This window comes from Dipteris shenzhenensis, chromosome 1 (genome assembly GCF_047967505.1).
Source record: "Dipteris shenzhenensis isolate YYH24624 ecotype China chromosome 1, Dip_SZ_1.0, whole genome shotgun sequence".
Lineage (NCBI taxonomy): Eukaryota > Viridiplantae > Streptophyta > Polypodiopsida > Gleicheniales > Dipteridaceae > Dipteris > Dipteris shenzhenensis.
The window spans coordinates 25,897,882-25,921,698 of NC_141596.1; the positions used below are offsets into that span (position 1 = coordinate 25,897,882).

The 23,817-nt window shown below is 44.4% G+C and overlaps 1 protein-coding gene across 1 annotated transcript in view; it reads right to left on the bottom strand.

Moving 5' to 3' along the window:
* Positions 1 to 370: 370 nt before the first annotated feature.
* LOC147905609 (uncharacterized) overlaps positions 371 to 23,817 on the bottom strand; it is a 37,866-nt gene continuing 14,419 nt past the window's right edge. The window contains exons 10-11 of the mRNA XM_087370041.1: positions 1,107 to 1,446; positions 371 to 763 (exon numbers count right to left, since the gene is read on the bottom strand). Coding sequence (XP_087226167.1) covers positions 371 to 763; positions 1,107 to 1,446 — 733 coding nt within the window. The remainder of the gene's footprint in view (positions 764 to 1,106; positions 1,447 to 23,817) is intronic.

Here is a 23,817-nt window from a genome sequence, read left to right on the forward strand (position 1 = left end):
TTTGCATAGAAACTCTTCTATACTTTGTGACAAATCTATTCATTGATAAGAGAAATGTACAATGTACTTAGGAAGCAATTGCCTTGCATCTTTCACTACTATCACATTTTCTCCTGCCCTGGTATGATTCACATTTTATTGTCCTGCTAGAAGAAAGGATAAGAGCATCATCCCTATATTATTGCTGTATGGTATTGACATTTCAGGATTGATGGCTGTATATACTCCTGTTCCATGTATAGCTCACAATAATTCCATTGAAGTTTATCACCGTAATGTGAATAGAGGAGCTTCAAGAACCATGATAGTAGATACTTACTTGTCATTTGCATAGAGACTTTTATATACTTCATGACAAATATATTCATTGCTAAGAGAAATGTACAATATACTTAGGAAGCAATTGCCTTGCATCTTTGACTACTATCACACTTTCTCCTGCCTTTGTATGATTCACATTTTCTTTTCCTGCTAGGAGAGAGGCTAAGAGCATCATCCCTGTACCATTGCTGTATTGTATTGAGATTTCAGGATTAGTTGCTGTATATACTCCTGTTCCATGTACAGCTCCACACCTGATAGGAACACCTCCTGTACCTCCCACCTTGAAGCCCTCCTGTATAATCTTTTCAATACTTTCTTTAGTGGTTCCATGGAACACAAGCATTTCAGATGTAGGCCATTTCTGATTAACAAAGTTTGCTTTCATTTCATTGTAACTCATACTAAGTATTGCATTGTGTATGACCTCAACCTTAACCACCTGCACAGAGACCAAAACGAATGGAGAGGCTGTCAGTATAAAAGATGAATGAGAACAACCACTTCAGTGTAAATTTTCATGTCAATGAACAAAATCATAAAAATAATCTGTGAATTCGTTTTGAAAGTAAGAGCAAAAGATGTAATGAGGATAATGAACTAGTATAGAGGAAGAAGCCCAGAAGTTTTCAATGCAGCAAGAAGTCAAAATTATCCGTACAGATCTTCTGGAAGAGTTCAAGATACATTAACCTACAATAATCCATACATTCCACAGAATATAGATGATAAAATGGCTATGATGCTACATAGTGAACTTAGGAGACTCAACCACGGCTGCTCACCTTTCTTTCTTTAAGATTTGACATTCTGTAAAACTGAGATTCTGCGAGTCTAAAATGGTACTCTGTAAAAGTATCACCCAAGAAATTTGGGGCTGGCATCAAGGAGGTTCTTGAGAAACTTCCTTTAGCATGTTTCTGTAAATCCATGTACTTAGGAGTATTGATATCGTCATTGTCGTAATGAATGATGTATCTGGGAATAGCCAGACGTGGATCGTAAATTATGTACTCATCATATAATGTTCCCCCACTGTGCTCGCTGTCTCTCATAGAATAAACAGAGTCCCAGCCTTTTTTCCGAACTTTTTCTAGATCCAGATCTGGCTTTGCCTCCTTAACACTGCACATGCAGAGGAAATTCAGGAACACAAGAAATATCTTATTGCATTCAATTTCTAACCTAAATCTTTAGTACCAGAAAGACTCCAATATCAACATAATTAACTAGATCAGTTTGTTTCCTTCCACTGGCTCTTCCCACCTTAGCCTGTGGTTCACTTTACAACTAATAAAGCTCCCCCTTGAAATGCATTGGGCATCTGCGTTAAGCCCAATTTATTCCTTAAGTAACACAAATTTCCTACTTTTGTTTGCTTATGTTAATGTATCAGCACTCATATCCTCTGGCTGCGCAATATCCTAGAAGAAAAAAGTGGTATTGGATGTCAATATATTGTGTGCTGCCCTATATTTTTTTCTATATGTACACAACGATTGGGTTGTCTATGAGAGACATCATGAGCTTTTGAACTGGCTTTGGCTGCCTCCTGGGAAAAGTCTTAGCCTGTGGTTCACTTCACAACTAATAAAGCTCCCCCTCGCTATGCATGGGCATCTGGGTTAAGCCCAATTTATTCCTTGAGTAATGCAAATTTCCTACTTTTGTTTGCTTCTGTTAATATATCAGCACTCATATCCTCTGGCTGCGCAATATCCTAGGTTATTTGCAACTTTTGGGAAGAAAAAAGTGGTATTGGATTGTCAATATGTTGTGTGCTGCCCTATGATTTTTTCTAAGAATTAGTACACCACGATTGAGCTGTCTGTATGAGAAACATCAGTAGCTTTTGAACTGGCTTTGGCTGCTTCCTGGGAAAAGTCTTAACTCACAGTCTTGTATTCGGCCTCAATTGTTGATAGTGCAATTGCGGGCTCACTGCTGCAGCATCCATAGGCAAGATTAAAAAGCTGGATTTTAATCCAAGTCTCAACTACCATCGCACTACCTCTGTACGAAAGAATCGTGGAGGCATACTCCTTTTCCCGCCTCCCAACACTCATTTCCAGCATCCCCACAAAAAGTGTCAAAATTGCTCACTGCAGCTGCAATGTGCCAATCATTGTACATATCAATGATGCGAGCATGATTCTTAATATTGTCAACCCATGCTTGGTCAACACCTTGGCCATCTATGTATTTATCTTTCTACCTAGGGCACATGTGCACACATTTATCTTTTCTCAATGTCTTCACATACACATCAGTTCGAGATCTTGTAGTTTCTGCAGTTTTGCATGGATTAGGCTTCTTTCAAGATCCCGATTAGCATCTTTTACTTACTATTGGTGATCTTTGACATGATAGCCACTGCAGTGGACTATAACAGGGCTTGGATTGGCTCTCTTACCAAGAGAAGATTCTCAAGTTATGCTTCACAAGCAACTTGTGGATAGTATTTCTTCGACACACAACTGCCTAATAGTGTCCACAAGCAACTTGTGGACACTTTCTTCCACACACGAGTGCCTAATCATAGTCGAGTCTTTTGACACGACACATGCCTAACTATATGAGTTGGATGGTGCCTACTTGTATTCATGTAAGATCGGATCATCACTATCACTTATGTGTTCAGGTTATTAAGGAAGTCACCTAAATTTCATTTACCTTTGTAAGACTAGAATATGTCCAATCATACAAATTTAGATTTTTTTGTTGTTCTAAAGACAAAAAATCATATTCAAGGTGACAATTTGTTGGTTAGGAGAATAACATTGGATAGAGAATCCAATTGTGTTGGTTAGGAGAATAACATTGGATAGGGAATCCAATTGTGAAGGAAGGGGAAGAAGGTGGAAAGGAGGCTAGGGAGCTAGAAGGAAGGAAACATAACTTGAAATAGAAATGAAAGGAAATGGAAATGGAAAGAAAGGAAAGAGCCAAAGGAAATCACTTACATGACCAAAAGCTCCACTTGAGTTGATTGATGTGACAAGTGAAAGTACAACACTCATATAGAGTGGACACACACACACTCAAGTACCATATGTACATGGGATAAATCCCAAGATGCCACATGGCACTCTCTCACAGAAAGACTCATGAACTAGTTCCTAGTACACATAGAACACACTCTTTGGCTATGATTTCTCCAACATCCCCCCTCAGTGCAAAGAGTGTGAAGAAAAGTACTTCATGAAGTATGAATAAAAACCGTAGAGCAAGCTCAAGTGCGGGAGTACATCATGTCAAGCATGAGAAAAAACAGCTTAGAATAAGTAAACAAAAATCCCAGGTGGCGGCTAAAAATGCCACCTCATCCCTGAAGGAGAGTCAGAGAAGAAAGGAGAACCCTTCCAAACTCTGAGAAAAGCAACCCTCCTAGTAGTAGCAGTCCTGGAGGTTCCCTGTATGTTCGCCAAATGGCCATCAAAGTGTGTATAGGATCTGCCCAAATACTGGCCATAGTCTGAGAAGGGTGAACCTGGGAGTCCTCCAAAGCCTTTGTACATCTGGCTCTCCAAATATGCCATGCTGTAACACTAGCCAGAATCTCCCAAGATGTGTCTATAAAAGCGTGGGGAGCTTTGAATAGAGTAAACAGAACATCCGGGAGGGAGCATGACGTGTCGTCGAACAAAGAAAGCTGTGTCTGTGTCATGTCCCTCGAAGAAAGCCTATGGACCACTGAGTGACAACCAAGCAACTGATCCCCAGGTCATGAAGAAGGGTGCTCTATGAAAAATGCAAAGTATCCTAGCAACACCCTTCCAAATCGTCCTCGCCTGAGTGCACTCCCAAAGGCAGTGCTGCACTGACTCAACCACTGAGTGGCATCGAGGACATGTAGGGTCAAACCTGGATCTCCACAGGTTCACTGCAATCCCTCCATGAATAGTAAGCCAGATGAATAACGTGATTTTCCTATTCCTGAGGGATTTCCAAAGTCTGCTCCAAAAGTTTTTCTGCATCTCTGCAGAAATCTAAAAAGTATCCCAAAGAGTGTGAGACCCAACACGCAAGGAGTAGATTGATCCCCCCTCCACTACAATACTGCAAAGAGAAGGTCCAACTATCCAACACCTCCCATGTGATAGTGACTTCTCAGTCAGCTTGTGACTGGAAGCCCCTTAGAGCAAAGAGTTTGAGAACCAACACGCAAGGAGTAGGCCAATCCCCCCTCCACCGCAATACTGCAAAGAGCAAGTCCAACTATCCAACACCTCCCATGTGATAATGACTTCCCAATCAGCTTGTGACCGGCAGGGTAGACCATCACTCGTCACCCCCCTTACTCTAAACTGGGTAGGAGTCTCGCATAGCCATAAGAGTAAACACCCAATACAATCATTTTTGGGGAAACTACCTAGGGCAGAGTACCCTTATTGACTCCAAAGCCACAAAATCATACATCATTTTAAAGGGACTACTCAAGGCAGAGGACCTTTATCGACTCACATAAAAGAGATCAGAATACATATGGGTCGTCATCCTCAAGAGGGTGACATGGGAAGTTAGTTCTTGGTCGGAATCTCCTCTGGGATCTCCTCTCCTTCAACCAAGTTGGCATGATGTTGGTCTTGTTCTTTTTCTTTCTTTGTGTAGCAATGTGCTTCAATATGGTCCTCACGCTTGCAATATCTGCATGTGATGTTCTTATGGGCTTTCTATTTACTGGGGGAGGCAAGAGCCTCTCTAGTGCCTGATGTAAAGAGCGGAGATTCTTTTTTGAGAACAAGAGTCACCATATCATCAAAGGTTGTTGAGGCAAGTCTAAGTACTTTAAGAGTGTTCTTAAAATGAGAGACTCCTTCCATACTCTTCATGAGGACAGCCATTTTGTCCTCATCATCAAGTGAACACTTCAGGCTGGAAAGTTGTTAAACAAGAGATTGCATTTTTGCCAAGTGTGCACTTAATGCATCATTTTCCTCCAGTTTTAACTTATAAAATTGCAGCTTCAAGAAAACCTTGGAGTTTGTGATATTATTACCAAAATTATTATCGAGATGCGCCAAAATCTCCTTGGCCATCGATTTGAAGTTGATATGATGAATCAAAGTGTCAGAAAAAGTCCAATAAGAACAATGGCTCTTGAGTTTTGTTGCTTCCATATCTTGAGGTGTTGAAGATCCATTGTTGTGGTGTAGTCATGGCAACATGCAAACCCTTATATGGACAAAGAGTCGCTCACCCCCTCAAAAGAAGAGTCATGAAGAAAGAGTCCCCCTCCCCCCCCAAAAAAAAGAAAAAGAAAGAAAGAAAGAAAGGGGAAAGAAAGAGGCACAATTTTGATGTGCAGAAGGTGGTGATACTCACCGACAAGCTTGCAAATAATGCCAAGGAATTCTGTATGCGTACACATAGGAAAAAACATGAGGACACTAGGAACAACAGCCTCCTTCAAATGTGTATCCATGCAACAGCATTGTATGTGAGAGTGGGATTGACGTATGCATGAATGCGACAGCATAACAACATAATTTTCCTCCAAGCACGACATCAGGTCGGCAAATGACAAGAAAGATGATTTACAGAGTAGGTATGTTGAAATCATCCTCAATTACATCCCATAACATTTTCTTTCATGACGAGCAGCTGCATCTTAGTTTGCCAAGTGGGAAACCCCTCGCCCTTGAACTTCTCCACAATGAGGGATGTGGAAATAGAAGTCATGGTGTGGCAGCTCCAAGAACGGGAAGATGCAAGCATAAGAAGAGGCAGCGGGCAGGGAAAAGATGCAGCGCCAAGAGACACAATGCGGGCAGCAGGTAGGGAGAAGATGCAGCGCGGGCAGCGGGCAGCGGAGAGGAGGCAGTGCGGGCAGTAAAGGAGAGGCGCAAGGGCAGCATGGGCTGTTGCACGGGCTGGAGGCAATGCGGGCAGGAAAGATGAGGCACAGGGGAAGCACGGGCAGCTAGCAACAAGCAAGTTGATGATGATGATCAGCTCCTCCAAGTCGGCTAGCAGCAAGTCGATGATGGGCAGCTCCTCCAAATCGGCATCTCAATCTTCATGATGAGGCTAGAGCTTGAGGGAAGGGCTGCCCTTTGGGAGAAGGTAGCGTCCATTTCCGGGCTACCTCACTCCTAAGTTTTGCCCAAGGAAGGGAAAGCTAGAAAGGGGACATGGCTCTAATACCACATGAAGGAATGGGAAGAAGGTGGAAAGGAGGCAAGGGAGCTAGAAGGAAGGAAACATAACTTGAAATAGAAATGATAGGAAACGGAAATGGAAAGAAAGGCAAGAACCAAAGGAAATCACTTACATGATCAAAAGCTCCACTTGAGTTAATTGATGTGACAAGTGAAAGTACAACACTCATACAGAGTGGACACACACACTCAAGTACCATATGTATATGGGATAACTCCCAAGATGCTACATGGCACTCTCTCACACAAAGACTCATGAACTAGTTCCTAGTACACACTAGAACACACTCTTTGACTATGATTTGTGAGTGATGGCACATTCATGGTTGGGCAGCCATTCTCTAGTCAAAGTAGTCGGTCAATTCTACATATGTACATAGCATACATGAATGGAAATATAAGAGCCCAAGTGTGATGGATTATTCATAATACTTGCATTTGAGCTTCTCTTCACCTCCCACATCTTCCGCACTCTGAATATTGACATAGTGTCAGAGGCAGTACCTCAAGTGTTGCTCCCATTGCTATGTCTTCTTCCATCCACTCAAGGTTTTATCCCTTTGACGTGGAGATAGGTTGCAAGAAGTATACATGCAGAATCAGTGCATTTCTAAATCAGTTCAGCAACTTTCTCACGTTCTTGGGATTCCATTGAAAGGCATTTGAGCCACCTATCAGTTGCGTTTGCCATGGTATATCCTTCAGCCCCTAGTTTTTTTCTACCAGTATTTTACCTACAGTTGAACCAGTTGCAAAAGTGGGCTTTAATAGGCTTTTCCACCTTCATTTACAGTTGCTCCAGATACTAAACCAGCTCAAGACCAGCTTGGAATCCCGGGATTATAGGAATTGGACTGATTCATCAATTAGTAATGAGTTTGGTGTTGCATATATCTTCATGAATCAGGTAATCCTTCTTGATGTGAAGCTTCCCCAACTCTCCATGAAGATGGTTATTGCTTTGGTAGCTAACCATTGCCTCTACAAGGCCCTGGTATGCAAGATGAATTCAAAATAGAATTAGTTTTTTCCTCCCATGTGAGTGTAAAAGATTGTCTGCTCTTGGCATTGCGGTTTGGGACATCTTTGTTCATATTCAACAACATTTTGGGCTTATTGTTGAGCTACATTAACACTTCACACTTCAGGCCCGTGCATATTGGAAGCTCGGCATTGCACTTTGAGTGCACGTTATTCCACTGCATTGGTGAAAAGTACTTGTATGCATTGTTGACAATTGTCAAGTGGGAATTTTTATGCTCAATCAATGAGCAGTTGTTGGAAGCTTGGTTCATGCCTAATTCATGACATGTATGATCTTTTTTACACACTACCTTGGATAGTGAAAGTTGCATCAGTTGGCATTGCTTTTCCATTGTTACTTAGTTACACTTGATGCTCATAATGTCCAGTTCTTGAAAGCTTTCTATTACAGCAGACAGGTGAGAGTTTTGCATCAGTTGGAACTAACAGTTACATACGTGCTCCCACCTGCCCATTCTCGATCCTAAGTTAGCTACCTGCTGCATTCTTGGAGGGTGAATTGACGTATTCTTAGCCTGCTGGTCACTTTGAGAAGATATTTCCTAATTACCCCGCCAGTGCTGCCTTTACTGGCCATTGCAGGTGTTGAGGGTAGAGTCCCTCAACATTTGAGAAACATATTAAAAAGGAGAGGAAGAAAGAATTGCAAAACACGCACAAAGACTGTATTCTTGGAGGAGCTCCTACATCCAAGCATCGACTCCCAAACCAAATAAACCAAAAAGGTGGTCATACAATACTATAGGTAAAATATCCAACATTCACCTCAACCTTCCCTTCTACCTCCTCTAACGTCCACTTGCACAAGTAGCTCCCCTCATATATGCTAATATTTCTCTCCTATGTGCCTAACTCTATGTCACATGGACCTCTATAATTGAGTGCAGTGTGACACACTGGCTACATCAACAAGTGATTAATAAATCTCTAAAAAGGTGATTTTCTCGTATGTCGTGGCCCCTTTGTGATTCCTAGTCCAAGGACAATCATGTGGGTTAGTCTCTCAAGCCTTAGGTCAAGTTGTTGTTCACTTGTACCCATTGAAGAACAATAGATTAGTGTTTCCATCTTGGGGATTAGATAGATCTAGGTCATAGCCTAGGATAGGAGTCCCAAAGGGGACCCCAAAGGCTGGCCGACGATTAGAAGAGGTGCAGCCCATGATAGGAGCCCCAAAGGGCAGCACAAGTGTAGTAAGGGGGCTCAGGGAGGCGCCTTTTATAGTCAGCCTCAACCCCCTTCAACTCAGCCCATAGGGCTGCGTGGGCAGGCCCTACCAGCCAGCCAATTAGCTGACTGGCTGGTTGGCCAAGTTGGCCGGGAAATTGGCTGACACCAGCCCTTATACAAGGGGCCCCTTGGCCCCTCTTTTGGCGTTCAGCCCCCAGCTTTACCAGCAGTAGTTCCAGCCTCTCAGCTAGCTGCAGCCAGCCTCCATACAGCAGCCCAAAGCCACTGTACAGATCAGGAACAAGGAGAGGGTGATTGGCAGCACTACAATTTGAGGTTTGAACAGCACAAGCAGTGAGGTTTGAGGTTCTATTTCAGCATCTTTCCTTTCAGTTTTTACAGCTCTTTGCACAGCTCTCTCTCTCAGTTTCACTCAGGTCTCATCTCTGAGTTCTCAGCTTCATATCTCAGCTCTTTCCGTCCTCAGTTTCACTCCGTTCGCTCTCACTCATGCAGTATTATAGCATGCCCGTGGACAGTGCTAGCCTCTTTGATAGCCTCGCATAGTGGTCTACAACGTCAGTGTGGGCAGCATTGAGGCCTTGGTTGTGGTTGGGCTGTTTCTCGGGCTTCAGCTCTTTGTGTTCAAGGTGTCATCCTCAGTTGCATTTCATGCACTCTTGAGGAGTGTCTTTTGTATTTTCAGGTTCTCCAAGTTTGAAGCAAATTCAACCCTATATCGGGGGAGGGGGCCCTCAGTGGGTACAAGGAACCAACTGGTTGTTCTCTCTCTCTCTGTCTCTGCTGTCTCTGTCTCTGTCTCTGTCTCTCTCTCTCTCTCTCTCTCTCTCTCTCTCTCTCTCGTGCGCGCACTCGTGCATACAAAATTACACCTTTCAATAATGTTTAAAGAAGGTCTCATTGTGATCTGGACGATCATTAACCGTTGCATGCTACATTGCTATCAAAGCTTTGGCCTATAATCCAGCTTGACTACTGCAATTGCATGGTTGTGTTGAGATCCGGAAAGACCACACATCCAAGAGCCATGGAGCAATAAAGAAGAGAAGAGTACAAGGAGCACAACTCCAAGAAGACAAAGACAGTCATAAGAATATGCTTCTGCTAAGCACTCAAGACATGTTGGAGAAGCTTATGGAGCGCAACAACTCTTGTCCCAGTTGGAAGAAAGTTCATGGCAATTGGCAGAAAAAAGAGGAAAATTGGAGGAGACAAAGAAGCAGCTCAAAGAAAAAGAAGAAAAAGAGGGAGCAAGTCTGGAAGAAGGCAAAGGAACGTTGGATTTTGAAAAACTGCTCTTATTGATGCGCAAAGAACATAAGCATGAGGAGGCAATTAGCTACGACTAGATGGCCCAAGCCGAGAAGCAACATAGACTAGACCTAGAAGCCATGCCTCTCCAGCTCCTATAGATGTTAACCACTATGCAAGCTAGCATGAGCACAGCAGTTCCTAGAGCCACACCAGCCTCGACATCAGTCAAGTTCAGTCCGCTCACCCAGTCCACGCCAAAATTCACAAAATATGATGGTAAGTGTGACCACTCAGCTATCTTGCAGTTTATTCACCAGTTTGTCACTCACTTTTTGTTAGCATGCATACAGGATGAATAAGAGAAGTACATCTAGTAGCTCCTCATCTTACTTTCTGTTAGCATGCATACAAGATGAACAAGAGAAGTCTCCTCATCTTACTAGTGAGGCAGTTATGTGGTGGCAGCATTGGGTCAGTAGCCATACTGACGTACCACACATGTCAATGATTTCATTTGGGATATGTTTGTGTCTGATCTTAAAGCTTGTTTTTTACCACCTCAGTGTATGCTTAACCTTAAAGATGAGTTTTCTCATCTCTCCTAGAATGGCTTGTCTGTGTATAACAACAGGATCATCACACTGACACAGCAATTGGGTGTCTCCAAAAACAATAAGCTAAAGAAATTCATTAGAGGATTGGGTTCCAACATTTGTTTTCTCATTTGGAATTGACTTGCTCACCTACGAGCGTGCGCTTATCCTTGCTAAGAACCAGGGGATGATGTTGAACGAGGCGAGGAAGCCTAAGCAAGTCCAGACAAGAGCCAAATCTCCGCAGCAATCCTCAAACCCAATAGGTAAAGGCCCTCAGTAGAAGGACAGTATGGAGTCAAGATGAGTGAGTTTTATGTGTGTTTTGATCTGGTGTGTCCTATGGATGCCACATGTCATATTGGGAGATATCCCATATGCACTTTGGTACTCTATGTTCAATGTCTAATTATATAAGGTTGTACTTGTGATTGTGTGTGACATCATTGGGGTCAACTTCAAGCTTTCACACTGTAAGTCTTTCATTGGTTTAGTACTTTCATTTCTCTTTCATTTCCATTTCCATAGTTGCATTCCTTGCTTTCGTCTTCGCCTTCCTACCCTACCTCCTCTCCCTCCTACTCTTTGCTCCAACACATGGTATCAGAGCTAGCTCTTCTCTCCTCCTTTCTCCTTGCTTCTCCAAGGAAATGAGGTTGAGGGAGGCCAAAAGAAGCTACTCTCCTCTTCCCTCATGAAGAGCCTACCTTTGCCTCTTCATCGCTGCCTTCTCCTTCATTGAGCTCTAGTATCTTCATTGCCTCCTTCTCCTTATCGTCTTCTCATCCGTCACCACAAGCCTCTCCTCCATCGTGATCTCTTCCTCTTAACTGTGAAAATCTCTCCTTCACAATTGCTGAAAGCAGCCATTCAATGGCTGTTGGCATTGCTGCGTGAAGCAGATGTATATGAAGCAGATTCAGCTGCTGGAGCTGATTCGTTGAGCTGCTGCATAGAAGACTTCGTGGGGAAGCCACGTAATTGATTCGTTGCTGCATACAGAAGGCACATTGGATTTCTAATTCAAGGTGCTACTGTGGAGTTGGTTCGTGTCTGCTACGTTGAGGAGATGATTCATGAGTATTGTGTGGAGCTATAAGCATCGATTGGTGGCGGTTCACAGCTTGTTCATGGCATGAAGAAGCTTGGGTGATTGCAATTCATGAGTAGGACTTCTGGTCGTCCATTTTTCGCTACTGTTGGGACTAATTTGATTCCATCTATTTGCTGAGTTGACCTCACACCAAGGTCTGAAATATCTCTCTTCTTTCTTGCTTCATCCTTACTGAAATTGAGTCTTTTAAATCTGCTATTACTATTGAGAAATTTTCTGGCAAGAACTTTCCCACATGGCAAACCAAGCTGAGGCTTACGCTTATGAAGGAAGGTGTGTGGAATGTCATGAGTGGAAAGGACACAAAGCCTATATTAGATGAGAAGAAAATCCTATAATGGAAAAATCTCCATGACAAAACTCTTGCTATCATTGGTTTGGGTTTGTTTGATGAGTTTATTCATCGTTTAGCTTTTGATTACACTGCACAAGAATTGTCGGAAAAATTAGAACGCGTGTTTGGTAACAAAATTATCAACTCCAAAGTATTTCTTAGCATGCATTCTTTAAGCTTCAAACGAAGCATGAAGATTCTCTCAATGCATATTTGAATCATATGGAATCTCTCATCACTCAACTTGCTGTGTTGAAGAGCCCTGTTGGGGAAGATGATCAGGTTGTTGTCCTCCTTTCTAGCATTGAGGATATTCTTAAATATCGTTATATTATTCCAGCACTTTGTGTGGCACCGGATATGAAATTTGATGAGATGTTTGCGATGCTCATTGATTAATGATAGAAGCCATAAGGAAGGATGACCATGAGGAAGTGGCATTGTTTTCTAAGGGTAAAACCAAATTCAAGCCTCTGAAGTGTACATATTGTAAGAAGCTTAGCCATACAGAGGATCGTTGTTTTCAGAAGCTTGCCAAGCAACAATCATGCTAACTTGGTTACACCTACCACTAGTGAAGAAGAAAAAGAAAAGGAAGAAGAAATCCCGACACAAAATTATGCTCTTACTGCTGAAATCCAACATCTCTCTCTTCCTCAAGATGTAGATGAGGATGATGAGTTTGTTTTCTAAATCTTTCCATGAGTGTATCTGCCCTAGGTATTGTCCAAAAATGATTGTAATATCTCACGAGTATTTGTCTCCTTGAGTCAATAAAGGTTCTCAACCTTGGATAGTTCTCCTAAAGTGATGTATTGCTTTATTATGTGTGGCTCCATGTCACTAATTAGTCCCATTTTGGAGCCAGGAGGGGGATGTATTGTGGGAGCCTCATTGTGTTGGTCTTTGATGGGTTTTTTTATCTAGCCTAGCCAAGTTCTAGGATGTTGGTGTAGCCCCTACACCTATGAGTTGGTCATGTGGCCATTCTAGTAAGTCATGAGCTATGAGAGTGCTTGGATCAATCTCTGAACATGCTCAGACTTTAGCCTCTGAGTTACATGGGGTGCACAGATTAGTAGATCCCACCATTGCCATGTTCTATTCTTGGTTCCATTCCAATAGTCCCTCACCTTTCCTCCATGGGGGGTGCTAGGAAATGGAGTCAAGATGAGTGAGTTTCATGTGTGTTTTAGTCTAGTGTGTCCTATGGAAGCCTCGTGTCATATTGGGAGATATCCCATATGCACTTTGGTACTCTATATCTAGTGTCTAAATTATGTAATGAAGTACTTATTTTGAAACTTTAACCTTTCACAATGTAGGTCTTTCATTGGTTTAGTACTTTCATTTCTCTTTCATTTCCATTTCCATTTCCATTGTTGCATTCCTTGCTTTCCTCTTCCTCTTCCTATCCTACCTCCTCTCCCTACTCCTCGTCACTATATGCAGTGGTCTAGATGGGAGAGGTGCCTACTTCTACAGTGGGCGCCTGGCAGGCCTTTAGGAGACTTCCACAGGATCAGAGACTCTTAGCAATTGCCCACCTCAGAGGGAGTGCAATCAGGATACAGAAGATAGAGCAGCCATTCCGACAGAGTGGATAGACATATATGATAGGTGCAGAGAGGAGTTTGAGTGCCAGTCCTTCATTTGGCACCCAGAGGTCCGGGATCAAGATGGATGTATGCTTGGACAGCAGACACACATAGGCTGGGCTTAGTGGGACGATGGACCAGCCAACTTGTTTGCGGCTTGGAGCATACTCCCATCCAACCCTGAGGTGCATTTGAGGGCTCTTTCTCACTTGCGAGGAGCCGGGCACCAGATGAGCGATATAGATGCAACCATTCCAGAGGCATGGGGGATAGCTTTGCAAACTTGGGCAAATGGCAAATGGCTAGGACAGTTCTCTAGGACAGGTGTCCCTACGGATCATGAAGCAGCAAAGAAGTGATCGAGTCAGTCTCTTCACAGTGGGGATGGGGGTACTTCTCTAGCCACGGGTAGAGGGATACCTAGAGATGGATGGGAGCCTAGACTCATTGCATTGGCAGCTGATCAGGATAGTGAGTTGTCTGCAAGTCATGGTTTATTGACCCTCCCACCATCTCGGACGAGAAGATCCCGCAATGGTGTCTTTGGCTCTGGGAGGGCCGCCCCCTTTGGGAGAATCAATGGGATCTAGGAGAGTGGTTCTCGCTATCTAGAATTGGTCACACGGAGAGGGTGGAGGAGATGCCCTTCTTCTTCTATACGACATGGATTGGATGGCATCTACAGATGGATGTATCGACCTGAACTCTTTCAAGAAAGAGACACTGGGGGGAGTAGCAGGTTTCTTAGGAGGTTCGTGTTCAATTCTTGATGCACCTATGGTCCAGTCGTCAACCTTGAAAGATCTCCTATTTCTTCTGGTTGACCGCTCATCACGGAGGATTCCCTATAGGCCCTTGGCTAGAGCAGATGAGGATTGATGGGCGCTGTTAGAGCTGCACGGAGCGGGTCTTGGAGATGATCCCACACTATCTCTGGAGCTGCCAAAGCACTCAAAGGATCTAGCTAGGCTCCTGCAGATTGTGGCCCGGATGCAGATTATCCTGATGAAGTGGGGAGTGGGTGAGTAAGTGTGAGAGAGAGAGAGAGAGAGAGAGAGAGAGAGGAGCGCACACGATCTAGCTATCTGTACACTATGTTGTATTAATAGAACATAAATATGAATATATACGTGTGAACCCCTTAGGGTTAGGGTTAGGGTTTGCCCCTATGCCCTATAGGTATGGTGCAATTTACACCATTCTTAACACCCCCTCTTAAATTGCACTGTGAAAGTAGAGGGTGCATGTACAAGATCTTTTTGTATTTCGTTTGGTGCAAATGATACCATCCAAAACTGGAAAGAATCAGAGTAGTATGTGCATTTGTGAGCACAATGACTACGTAATGGAAGCATGTACAATAAGTACAACCTACGATTTTGTACATAACATGCATTCCCCATCTTAGGTTGAGGGTCATCCTTCGCCTTTGGGAATAAAAACCAAAACATAAGCTGAAGGGAAGAGGAAGGAAATATACAGAAAGTAAAGTCCACCTGGATCAAAGACTAGTTGATCGAAAGATGATTTCGTGAATGACTGCATGTATGGCTGCGTGCTGAACATGTCAAAGCTGAACATGTTATGTGTCATTGTGGACTGTGCAGCTGCTCTGAAGAAGAGGCATCCGAATGTGAATCTAGTCGATGTAGCCATGAAGATAGAATCTGATAGGTTGTGACATACAAGAATGTCACCAGCCCAAACGAACTAATAGCAATGTCAAAGGTATGCTGCAGTAGAACTATAATCTATGGGGTCAAAGAAGACCGCATAGTTGATGTGGATAAGTGATCCAGGGGTTGCATAAAAAGATGGGGCCGAAGGTGCAAGTGTGATACTCTGCTCTGCTGAAGAAGAGACCCGTAAAACTCACAAGGTATGGTGACCTGTCAAACCTGTATGCTCAACTGTCATGAGCTGAAGGTCATCTGCTATGTGCATGGATAAACATCCGTCGGCATAGGATGTAGCATCTATCAAAGGCTCAAGGTGGAGCTAACAGTGTAAATGCCTAGAAGCCTGAAAACAAATGAGAAAGCATATCCCTGAGGCATATGCAGTGCCGAATGCTGATGTAGGGACTAATTTGAAGTCCTGGATCCAACCACAAATCTGCATCAAGTATGGACTATATACGACAGCCATAAGTGTATGCTGAAATACTGAGGTTTCCCAAGTTGCACTATGGCTGAACCTGATGATGTCCACTACACTGGGGCAGGACTGCATTGATGCGTAAATGTCCTTGTGTTGAGGAATGATCTACTGATCGAAGGTGGTGGAGAAACTGGATCCACGGGTGGTGCAATGCGGCATGATTGAGCCGATGCTGGAATGTCCTGAAGACTAATCCACTGATGGAATACTCCATGTCATAGGTGCAAGCATCAGGGAATGAAATCACTTGAAGTACTAGATGTACTGTGGCATGTATCGCTGCATGCGCTGGAGATGTGAGTTTCTCGTATTGAGACTTACCTGCTCAATAATGGCATGATCACTAGTGAACTCTTGTAGAGTATCTATATCATCTGTGGCAAAAGATGGAGTGGATCAATGCATGAATGTGATGGCTGTCCATCACTGGAATTAGACTGTGGTGATGTGGATGGGACTGCCTCATGTTGAGGGCTTACCGTCAAATGTGCCTCATGCTGAGGGCTTATCGAGAAATGTGCATGATCAGAAACTGTGGGCTGATCCATGCTAACATGTGATGCATTTGCATATGATCTCTCTCTCAAGACCAATGAGGCTCGGGTGACCGTCATAAACTGGCACATACCCTGTGGCAATAAATGGTCGAAGTAGATTCTCTTTCCACTCATGGATCTCATCCGCAATCATGACTGGTGTATCATCAACTGTGTGATGTGAATAACTCCATGCTAGAGGCGGTCTAGTGCTCTGTGCTAGAGGCTTACCCTGTACCGGCGAGAGTGTCTACCCATGAGAACACTATAAAAGCTGTCACCAAGGGGGCTTATGCTAAACTGTCAAAACCAAGTCTTGTGAGAACATGTATATGCCAAGGAACAAGCCTGTAACAAAAATGATAACTGTGTGTCGTACATAGCCCAGAGGTTGTACAAGGCTGATAATTATGTGTAGGAACCAATGCCAAACAATAGTCAACAATGTGTGACTTTACATGGGTGGGTGTGTGCAAGGTGAATGCAACAATCATGAATCCGAGAAAGATCAATCTACCAAGTGTCACATTGTGTGATGATAGATCCGATGGGACTAACGCCGATGGGAACTAATCGGGTAATATGGCAATGGCTTACTTGGCATGGTGGAGTTGAATCTCCTCTAAGGCTGTGCTAGTCTACAACTAGACTACATGTCCAAGCGTCAAATGCAGTAAAATGAATTTTAGTTCATTGATTTTATGTGCTACGCTATAATGGATTAGGAGGTGGTTTCGATGATGAGGATTTCATGATGCTGACTTGTGGAAAAGTCATACTACAAATATGAGGTGCTCATCACGTAGAGCAAGATCTGGAGATCATTTTTGCTTTTTGGACCACTACGAAATTCCCTTTGGATCAAAATGGCTATTTGAAATATGTGCCAAACTTTGTCCAAGGAGAGTGGTCAAAAAGATGATGTGGCACATGGTGATGTGGGACTGTGTGTTCACGTACAAGATGCACTTTGTGCTTGTGAAGAGAAAATAGTGCCTAGCAGGAGGTTGTGCAACGTTGGCTTGTGGTGAGGTGATAGGCTGAGGTCACATGTAGAATAGAAAAATGTGCCTGTGGCACAGTCTGCTTATGTGGCACATGCTGACATGTCATGTTGATTGGGGAGATGACTTGACAATGACGTGGCTATTTGAGATGATGTGTCACTACTTGTGTGGTGGATGATGTGTCACTACACAATCACAGTGCTAATGTGGCAATAGGTTGCTGATGTGGTAGCTAGCTTAACCTTGGTGACATGGCCATGGAGAGCTAACCATATTAGTTGACCCTCGTGACGTGGCATAGTTTGCCACATGGCCAAATTTTGACCACACTCACCAAACTGAGTTAATCCTTACCCAACCCTATCTGCCACGTGGAATTGCAAGGTGTGGGGCAGAAGATCAAGTGTGTGAGGTCCTTGGGGATAGCATCCACAGAGATGGCGATGACGTTCGCAGGCAAGGCAAGGAGAAGATGGTCGTTTGGGCTTGCCGAGGTCACATTACTAGCTCGTGGAGAGCATTGGTAGTCAGTTGGGCTACTTTGCATGTAGTCCGTCGCCTTGTTTGTGTCTGTGATTGCGCGAGCGTAGAAGCTTGTAGGGTGATGGAGAGCGGGCTTGCTCGTTGATGGAAAAAAGCGTGACGGCTGCTTTTGCTGGCTATGGCATCGTTTGCATTCGTTGTTGGCCGGTTGAGCATAGCTGGGCCTCACTGTTTGGTGGGGTGCTGTTTTGTTGGGTCGCCTGCTGCTAACCGTTGACGCTGTATCGTTTGAGCCTGTCTGCCGAGGCGTGAAGGCGAGGTGTGGAGATCTGTGAAGGAGGTCGATGGCGACTAAGAGCCTAGTTGGTCGATGATGCTTTGGAGCCGAGCTAGTCTTGATGCTATAGAGTCGTCAAAGGACTGAACGTTTGCTGCAGTTGTGGGCTTGAGGTGACTGTGCGGGGTGCTTGACATGGACCTTTCCGAAGTGCCTTGCTGGATCACTCAGTTGAGGCTCGTTGAGACTGGCGTCGGAGGACTGTCACAGGAGCTACTATTGATATTCGAAGTTGGAGGCGTGCTGGTTGTTGATAGAGTTGAGCCAGGTTGAGTCATTTGACTCATTGAAGTTGGCGCTACCTTGAGTTCGAGTCGTAGGCTGGAGTGCGCATTGCAGGAGATGTTGGACTTGTGGGTGCTTTGCATGGGCGTCAAAGGAGCGTTGGGCTTTGGGCTCGAGATCGGGGGCTATGCACGGAGCTTCAGGTCATTTGGGATGGATGTCGGGCTGAGGCATCTGTGGGCAAAGCCTACTAGTTGCTTTGGCGTAGGATCTTTTGGTTGTCGGGTTATGCTGTTTGGCGATGGATCTTTTGGCTGTCCGGTGATGCGTAGGATCTTTTGGCTGTCCGGTCATGCTGTTCAGTTATGCTGTAAACATTGCTGAAGCTGGGCGCTTTGGAGCTGCCTGCACCTTAGCGTTGTGGCATAGGCTGCTTGTGAAGATACTCTTTGCTGACGACCTTCACAAAAAACCTTTACAAGATGCTATCTTTGTCTGTGATGCCAAGCATATCCACATTTAGTAGTCGGGCTGATACTGTGTGGTTAAAGCCGATCGTGGAGCATTGTAGGTCACTAGTGCTTGCTTGATGTAGGTAGTAGATTCCGCCCTGTTGCCTTGTATGCACTCGAAGTGCTGAGAAATCAAGACAAAGTCTCTTTGGACACTCGAATCACCATTCTCTCTCTCTCTCTCGACACTCAAAAATCTCTCTTTTTCTCTCTCAGACAAGAAGAATGAACTGATTGATGAACTGAAATGTCTCTTTTCTCACAAGAGAAATCTCTCAAGGAAATCTTCACCAAAAATCTCAAAAATCTCTAAAGTGGAATGAATAGAGATCCTCACAACATCCCACACGGAAATCTTTCAAGGAACTGAAAGAATGGAAGGAATTCTCTCACCAATGGACAAAAATTCTGTCACACATATCTCACTCTCCATAGCTCAGAAAGATGAGCTTTTTGAACCGAATCGAAGAGGAGGAGGTCTATGATGAGAGCTAGAGAAGGAATCGAGAGGCCTCAAAGGGAGGGCTTACTACCTCGACAGAGAAAGGGCTCGCATGCCTTGACGGAATACATGTGAACCCCTTAGGGTTAGGGTTAGGGTTAGGGTGTGCTCCTATGCCCTATAGGTATGGTGCAATTTATACCATCCTTAACATATCCACCGATGGCAGCCTGGTTGACGGAGGGGCCCCATGCCTCGCATATTGATGATGTCTCTCTAGCCTATAGGATATGCAAACAGAGCGCCTACTGTATCGAGCTACATGAGGCGACGACTCCTTCCCGACACCATCCTCCCTTGGCTCTTGAGGATGGTGTGTGGGAGACCGTGGCCAGTATCACAGCATGGAACATAAGAGCGCGGGACATTTGACTCTAGAGAGACCATCGAAAAGCAAGAGCATTTCTGCAAGGCATGGCATGTAGGGGTTTTTTACATTATCATGCCGTGAGGGATTTGATGATTGTATAGTCCCCCCTAAGATACCCTAGGTGATGAGCTGAGATCTCAGGATGCAGGCTGGCCTCTGCCAAGCTTGAGGTTTTCATTCCCAGTTGGCACCTTTGGGACGACCAACTTCTATGGTTTGTTTCTAAGCATTAATTGAATGCTCTTTTTCTTGTCTTTTTAAAAATTAAAAAATGGAGCTATTGCTTTTCTTTATATCAATTTCATCTGAGTGCCATTACTTTCTAAAGCTATTTTTCAATAAATAATTTATGTTATTGTGGAACTGGTCTTTTTCCTTGTCAATAATTGAACTCGTGTTTCTCTCGCTCTGTAGGCATTCATTGAAACATAATTGCCATGAACAAAATGAGCATATGAGCAAACCATTACAGGTACACTTTCGAGATCCGAAGTAAAGGAGAATTGAGAGCTCAGCAAAAAACAAGGCTGAAAGCAAACTTGAAACAAAAACTAGAACCAAAGCTTACGAGAGAGGGACACACTCTCTCTTATTATAAATAACCGAAAAGAAAGTGTGCCACCTCTCCCCATACATCACGTATGGATTTTCTTTTTTTATTTTATAATTTTTTTTTTTATTTTTTTTGTGCAAAAAGAGACTTCTATTAAGTATTAAAGAAAACCATTAGAGCAAGCTTCATACGGGATACACCATGCAATGCATGAGAAGCTCAAAAGCCAAAAAGAAAGGATTGGTGCTGAAAGTGTGCCATCTCAATCCTATAGAACCCTCCGAGAAAAAGGGAGAACCCCTTCAAACTCGTAGGAATACAGTCCTAGAGGAGGCTGCCCGTGAAGGGCCCTGCATGCTAGCCCAAATGGCTATCAAAGTATGAACCGTGTCAGTCCAAATACCCGTGAAGGGGGAGGTATGAAAAATGCTGAGTATCCGAGCAACCCCTTTCCAAACAGTCCTCGCCTGACTGCAATCCCAAAGGCAATGTCGCACTAACTCCTCTGCGGAATGACAATGAGGGCAAGTAGGGTCAGCCCCAAATCATGATCTCCACAAATTCAGTGCAATCCCTCCATGAATAGAAAGCCAAAAGAAAAGAGTGATCTTTCTATTTGTGAGGGATTCCAGAGCCTCCTCCAGAAGTTCCTACGCAAATCTGCGATGATGAAGAAGCTATCCCAATGGGGGGTTCTGGAGGGAATCCAACCCCTACTACTCAACTGAAATCTCCTGGCATTACCAACTCTCCTGGGTCCCACTGTAAGCACCTGATAGGTGCACCTCCATATAACCACAATCTCCAGGATCCTAGGGCCAGGAGCAGAGGGTCGGGATCTAAATACCACTGCAAGCCCGCTCCATGATCCACAAAGCCAGCAATCCTGACAGGCTGAAAGGCAACCTCTAGAAGAATATCATCCGTGGATCTAGAAAGTAGACCCCTATCCCCAACATCAAAGACAAGTCTATCCTCCCCAACACCTTGAAGAGCGATAACCTAAAGAGGGACTGCTGTCCTCGAGAAAGCTCCCATCCAAGTGGCAGAAGTAATAGGCATATCAACTGTCCAGTCCACCGGGATGGCTGCATCTATCTGCTGAATCCTGCGTGCTGCCCCTCAATCTATCTGCTGAATCCTGCGTGCTGCCCCTCAATCTCTTTCATCGTGAGCATGGAGATTTGGCTAGTTGTCTAAAGTGTGGGGAACAATGATTATTCCCAAAGCTACCCCAAGCTTTCAGGATGGCAGCCATGAGAGGAGATGCAGGAGATCTGAGAGGGGCAGAAGTAAAAATCCAGCACCCAATCATCTCCCAAGGTAGGTGTGCAAGCCTGAATGCATCAAAAAAAGAAGTCCTTCCAAGGTTCCTTCCCAGGCATGAGACCCCTCACCACCACCTTACAAAGCAATGCCCTGCATTGCAGGTCCGGGTCAATGATATTAAGGCCCCCTTCACATGTAGGGAGAATAATGGTCTCCTAGGCCACCCTTGCTGCAACATCTGCCGTGCCATCGAGTCCACTCCATAAAAAATTTCTGATTGGTCTAATGAGCTGAGTGATGCACTCTAGACCGGCACCAGCATGAACACACAAATCAGGCGGTGGCCAAGAGAACCTGGTTCACTACCACAACTCTAGATGCAAGGTCAAGTTTGACTGGCTTTCTCAAAGTCCAAGAGTAGAATTGCTAGCCTCTGCCTACTCTGCATAGCCCACTGAGGCTTCCCAAAAGGAAAAGATGTTATCAAATATGCTCTTGCCATGCATAAAGCTTGTCTGAGTATCATGGATGAGGTCTAAAAGAAGGGGCTGCAATCTGATGTTGATCGCCTTGGCAAGAATTTTGTATAGAGTGCCCAAAAGAGTGATGGGTCTCCAATGGGATACAAAATTCATGTTGCCACCTTTCGGGATAAGGTGTATAAGTCTCTCGGTAAGTGAGTCAAGCATCTCACCCGAGTCCCAAATGCTCTGCAGGGCTGAAGTAATATGATCACCTATCATATCCCAAAAGGCTACAAAAAAAGATGGGATAAGACCATCTGAACCAGGGCACTTGCCCTTATGAAGGGCGGAGAGAGCAGTCTTGAATTCTGTGTCGGTAAATCGTGCATCAAGTGAGCATATCATCTCTGGTGTGACCAACACAGGTAAGCGCTGCCAAACCGCATCTCTAGTCACATCTCTCGCCTGTGTGTCAGGGTCTGCATAAAGAAGGGAGGCATAAAAATCTGTCGCTAAGTGCATGACGGTATTCGGATGAGATTGCAAAACCCCGTCAGAGTCAATAAGTTGCCTGACACTCTCTACTATGTCTAGGACCAAGTGTAGAGAATAAGTGTGTATTGACTCTCCCTCCCATTTGTATCCAAAAAGACTCTCGTGCATGGAAGGCATACTCTGCTCTCTGATCTAGCAATGTCTACAAGTGAGCCCTTGCTGCAGCAAGGCGCTCCTGGATCCAAGCATCTGAAGATCGTTTCTGCTCCTCCCTCTGTAGGGCTGTCAACTGCCGGCCGATATCGATCTCCTGCTTGAGTACCTCACCTCGCCTAGTACTAGCGACAGAATGATAAAAGTCACTGACACTGGCAAGTGCTGTGGCCACATGTGAAGGTGCGGCCACCCCCCCTGCATGTGAGAAACCTAGATCTCCAAGACTGGTTCTGTGAGAGTATCATCTGTGTATAAGGCGTCGGGGATCCTGATACTAGAAGATCGTCCTCTCAGATGGGGCTTTGAGATGGACAAAACTACTGGAAAATGGTCGGAGGTGGAAACACCAGGAGCAATGCAAACTGTCCCCCCTCTATCAAGAGCCCAATCATACACATAGAATTTGTCAATCAGAGCATGGATAGGCATCTGCACCCTACGGTTCGACCACGAAAACAAGAGTGACTGAGACTGAATATGAAATGCATCATCTGACCAAACATCTCTACCACTGAATTTGAACAAGAAGGCATCCCAAGCTGCTCTCTCAAGGGAGTGAATACCACCTTCTCTTCCCCCTTTCTTATCAGATGGTGCCCCAACCATGTTGAGGTCACCTCCAATAATCCAAGAATCTGCAATGTCATCCCATGAGAGCAACTCTTTCCAAAAAAGAACACAGTCCCCTCTGGTGTTCGAAGCGTAGAGGTTGAGGAAACCAACCTTACGTCCGTCAACCATAAGCAAAATCCATTGGGCCCTAGAGGGTGTGATGGTACCGTGTCCAATGACCAGAGGGAGGATAGAGTATGAAACTGATATGCAAGTACCTCCTCTGGTTCCCAAGGTAAGAAGCCAAAACGTCCAGCCTAAAAGCAGCTTACCTGACTTGGAACAATCTCTGGCGTCTAGTTTGTGTTCGTGTAGAAAAAGAATGTCTAACGAACCACCTGACACACTTGGATGAAGCTGATTCCTTATCATCTATTTGCGATAGCGATGAGGGATGCCGCCCAACCCTTGTATATTCCAACTGGCTATCCTCATCGGCGGGAGGAAGCGGGTTGGAATATCTTAC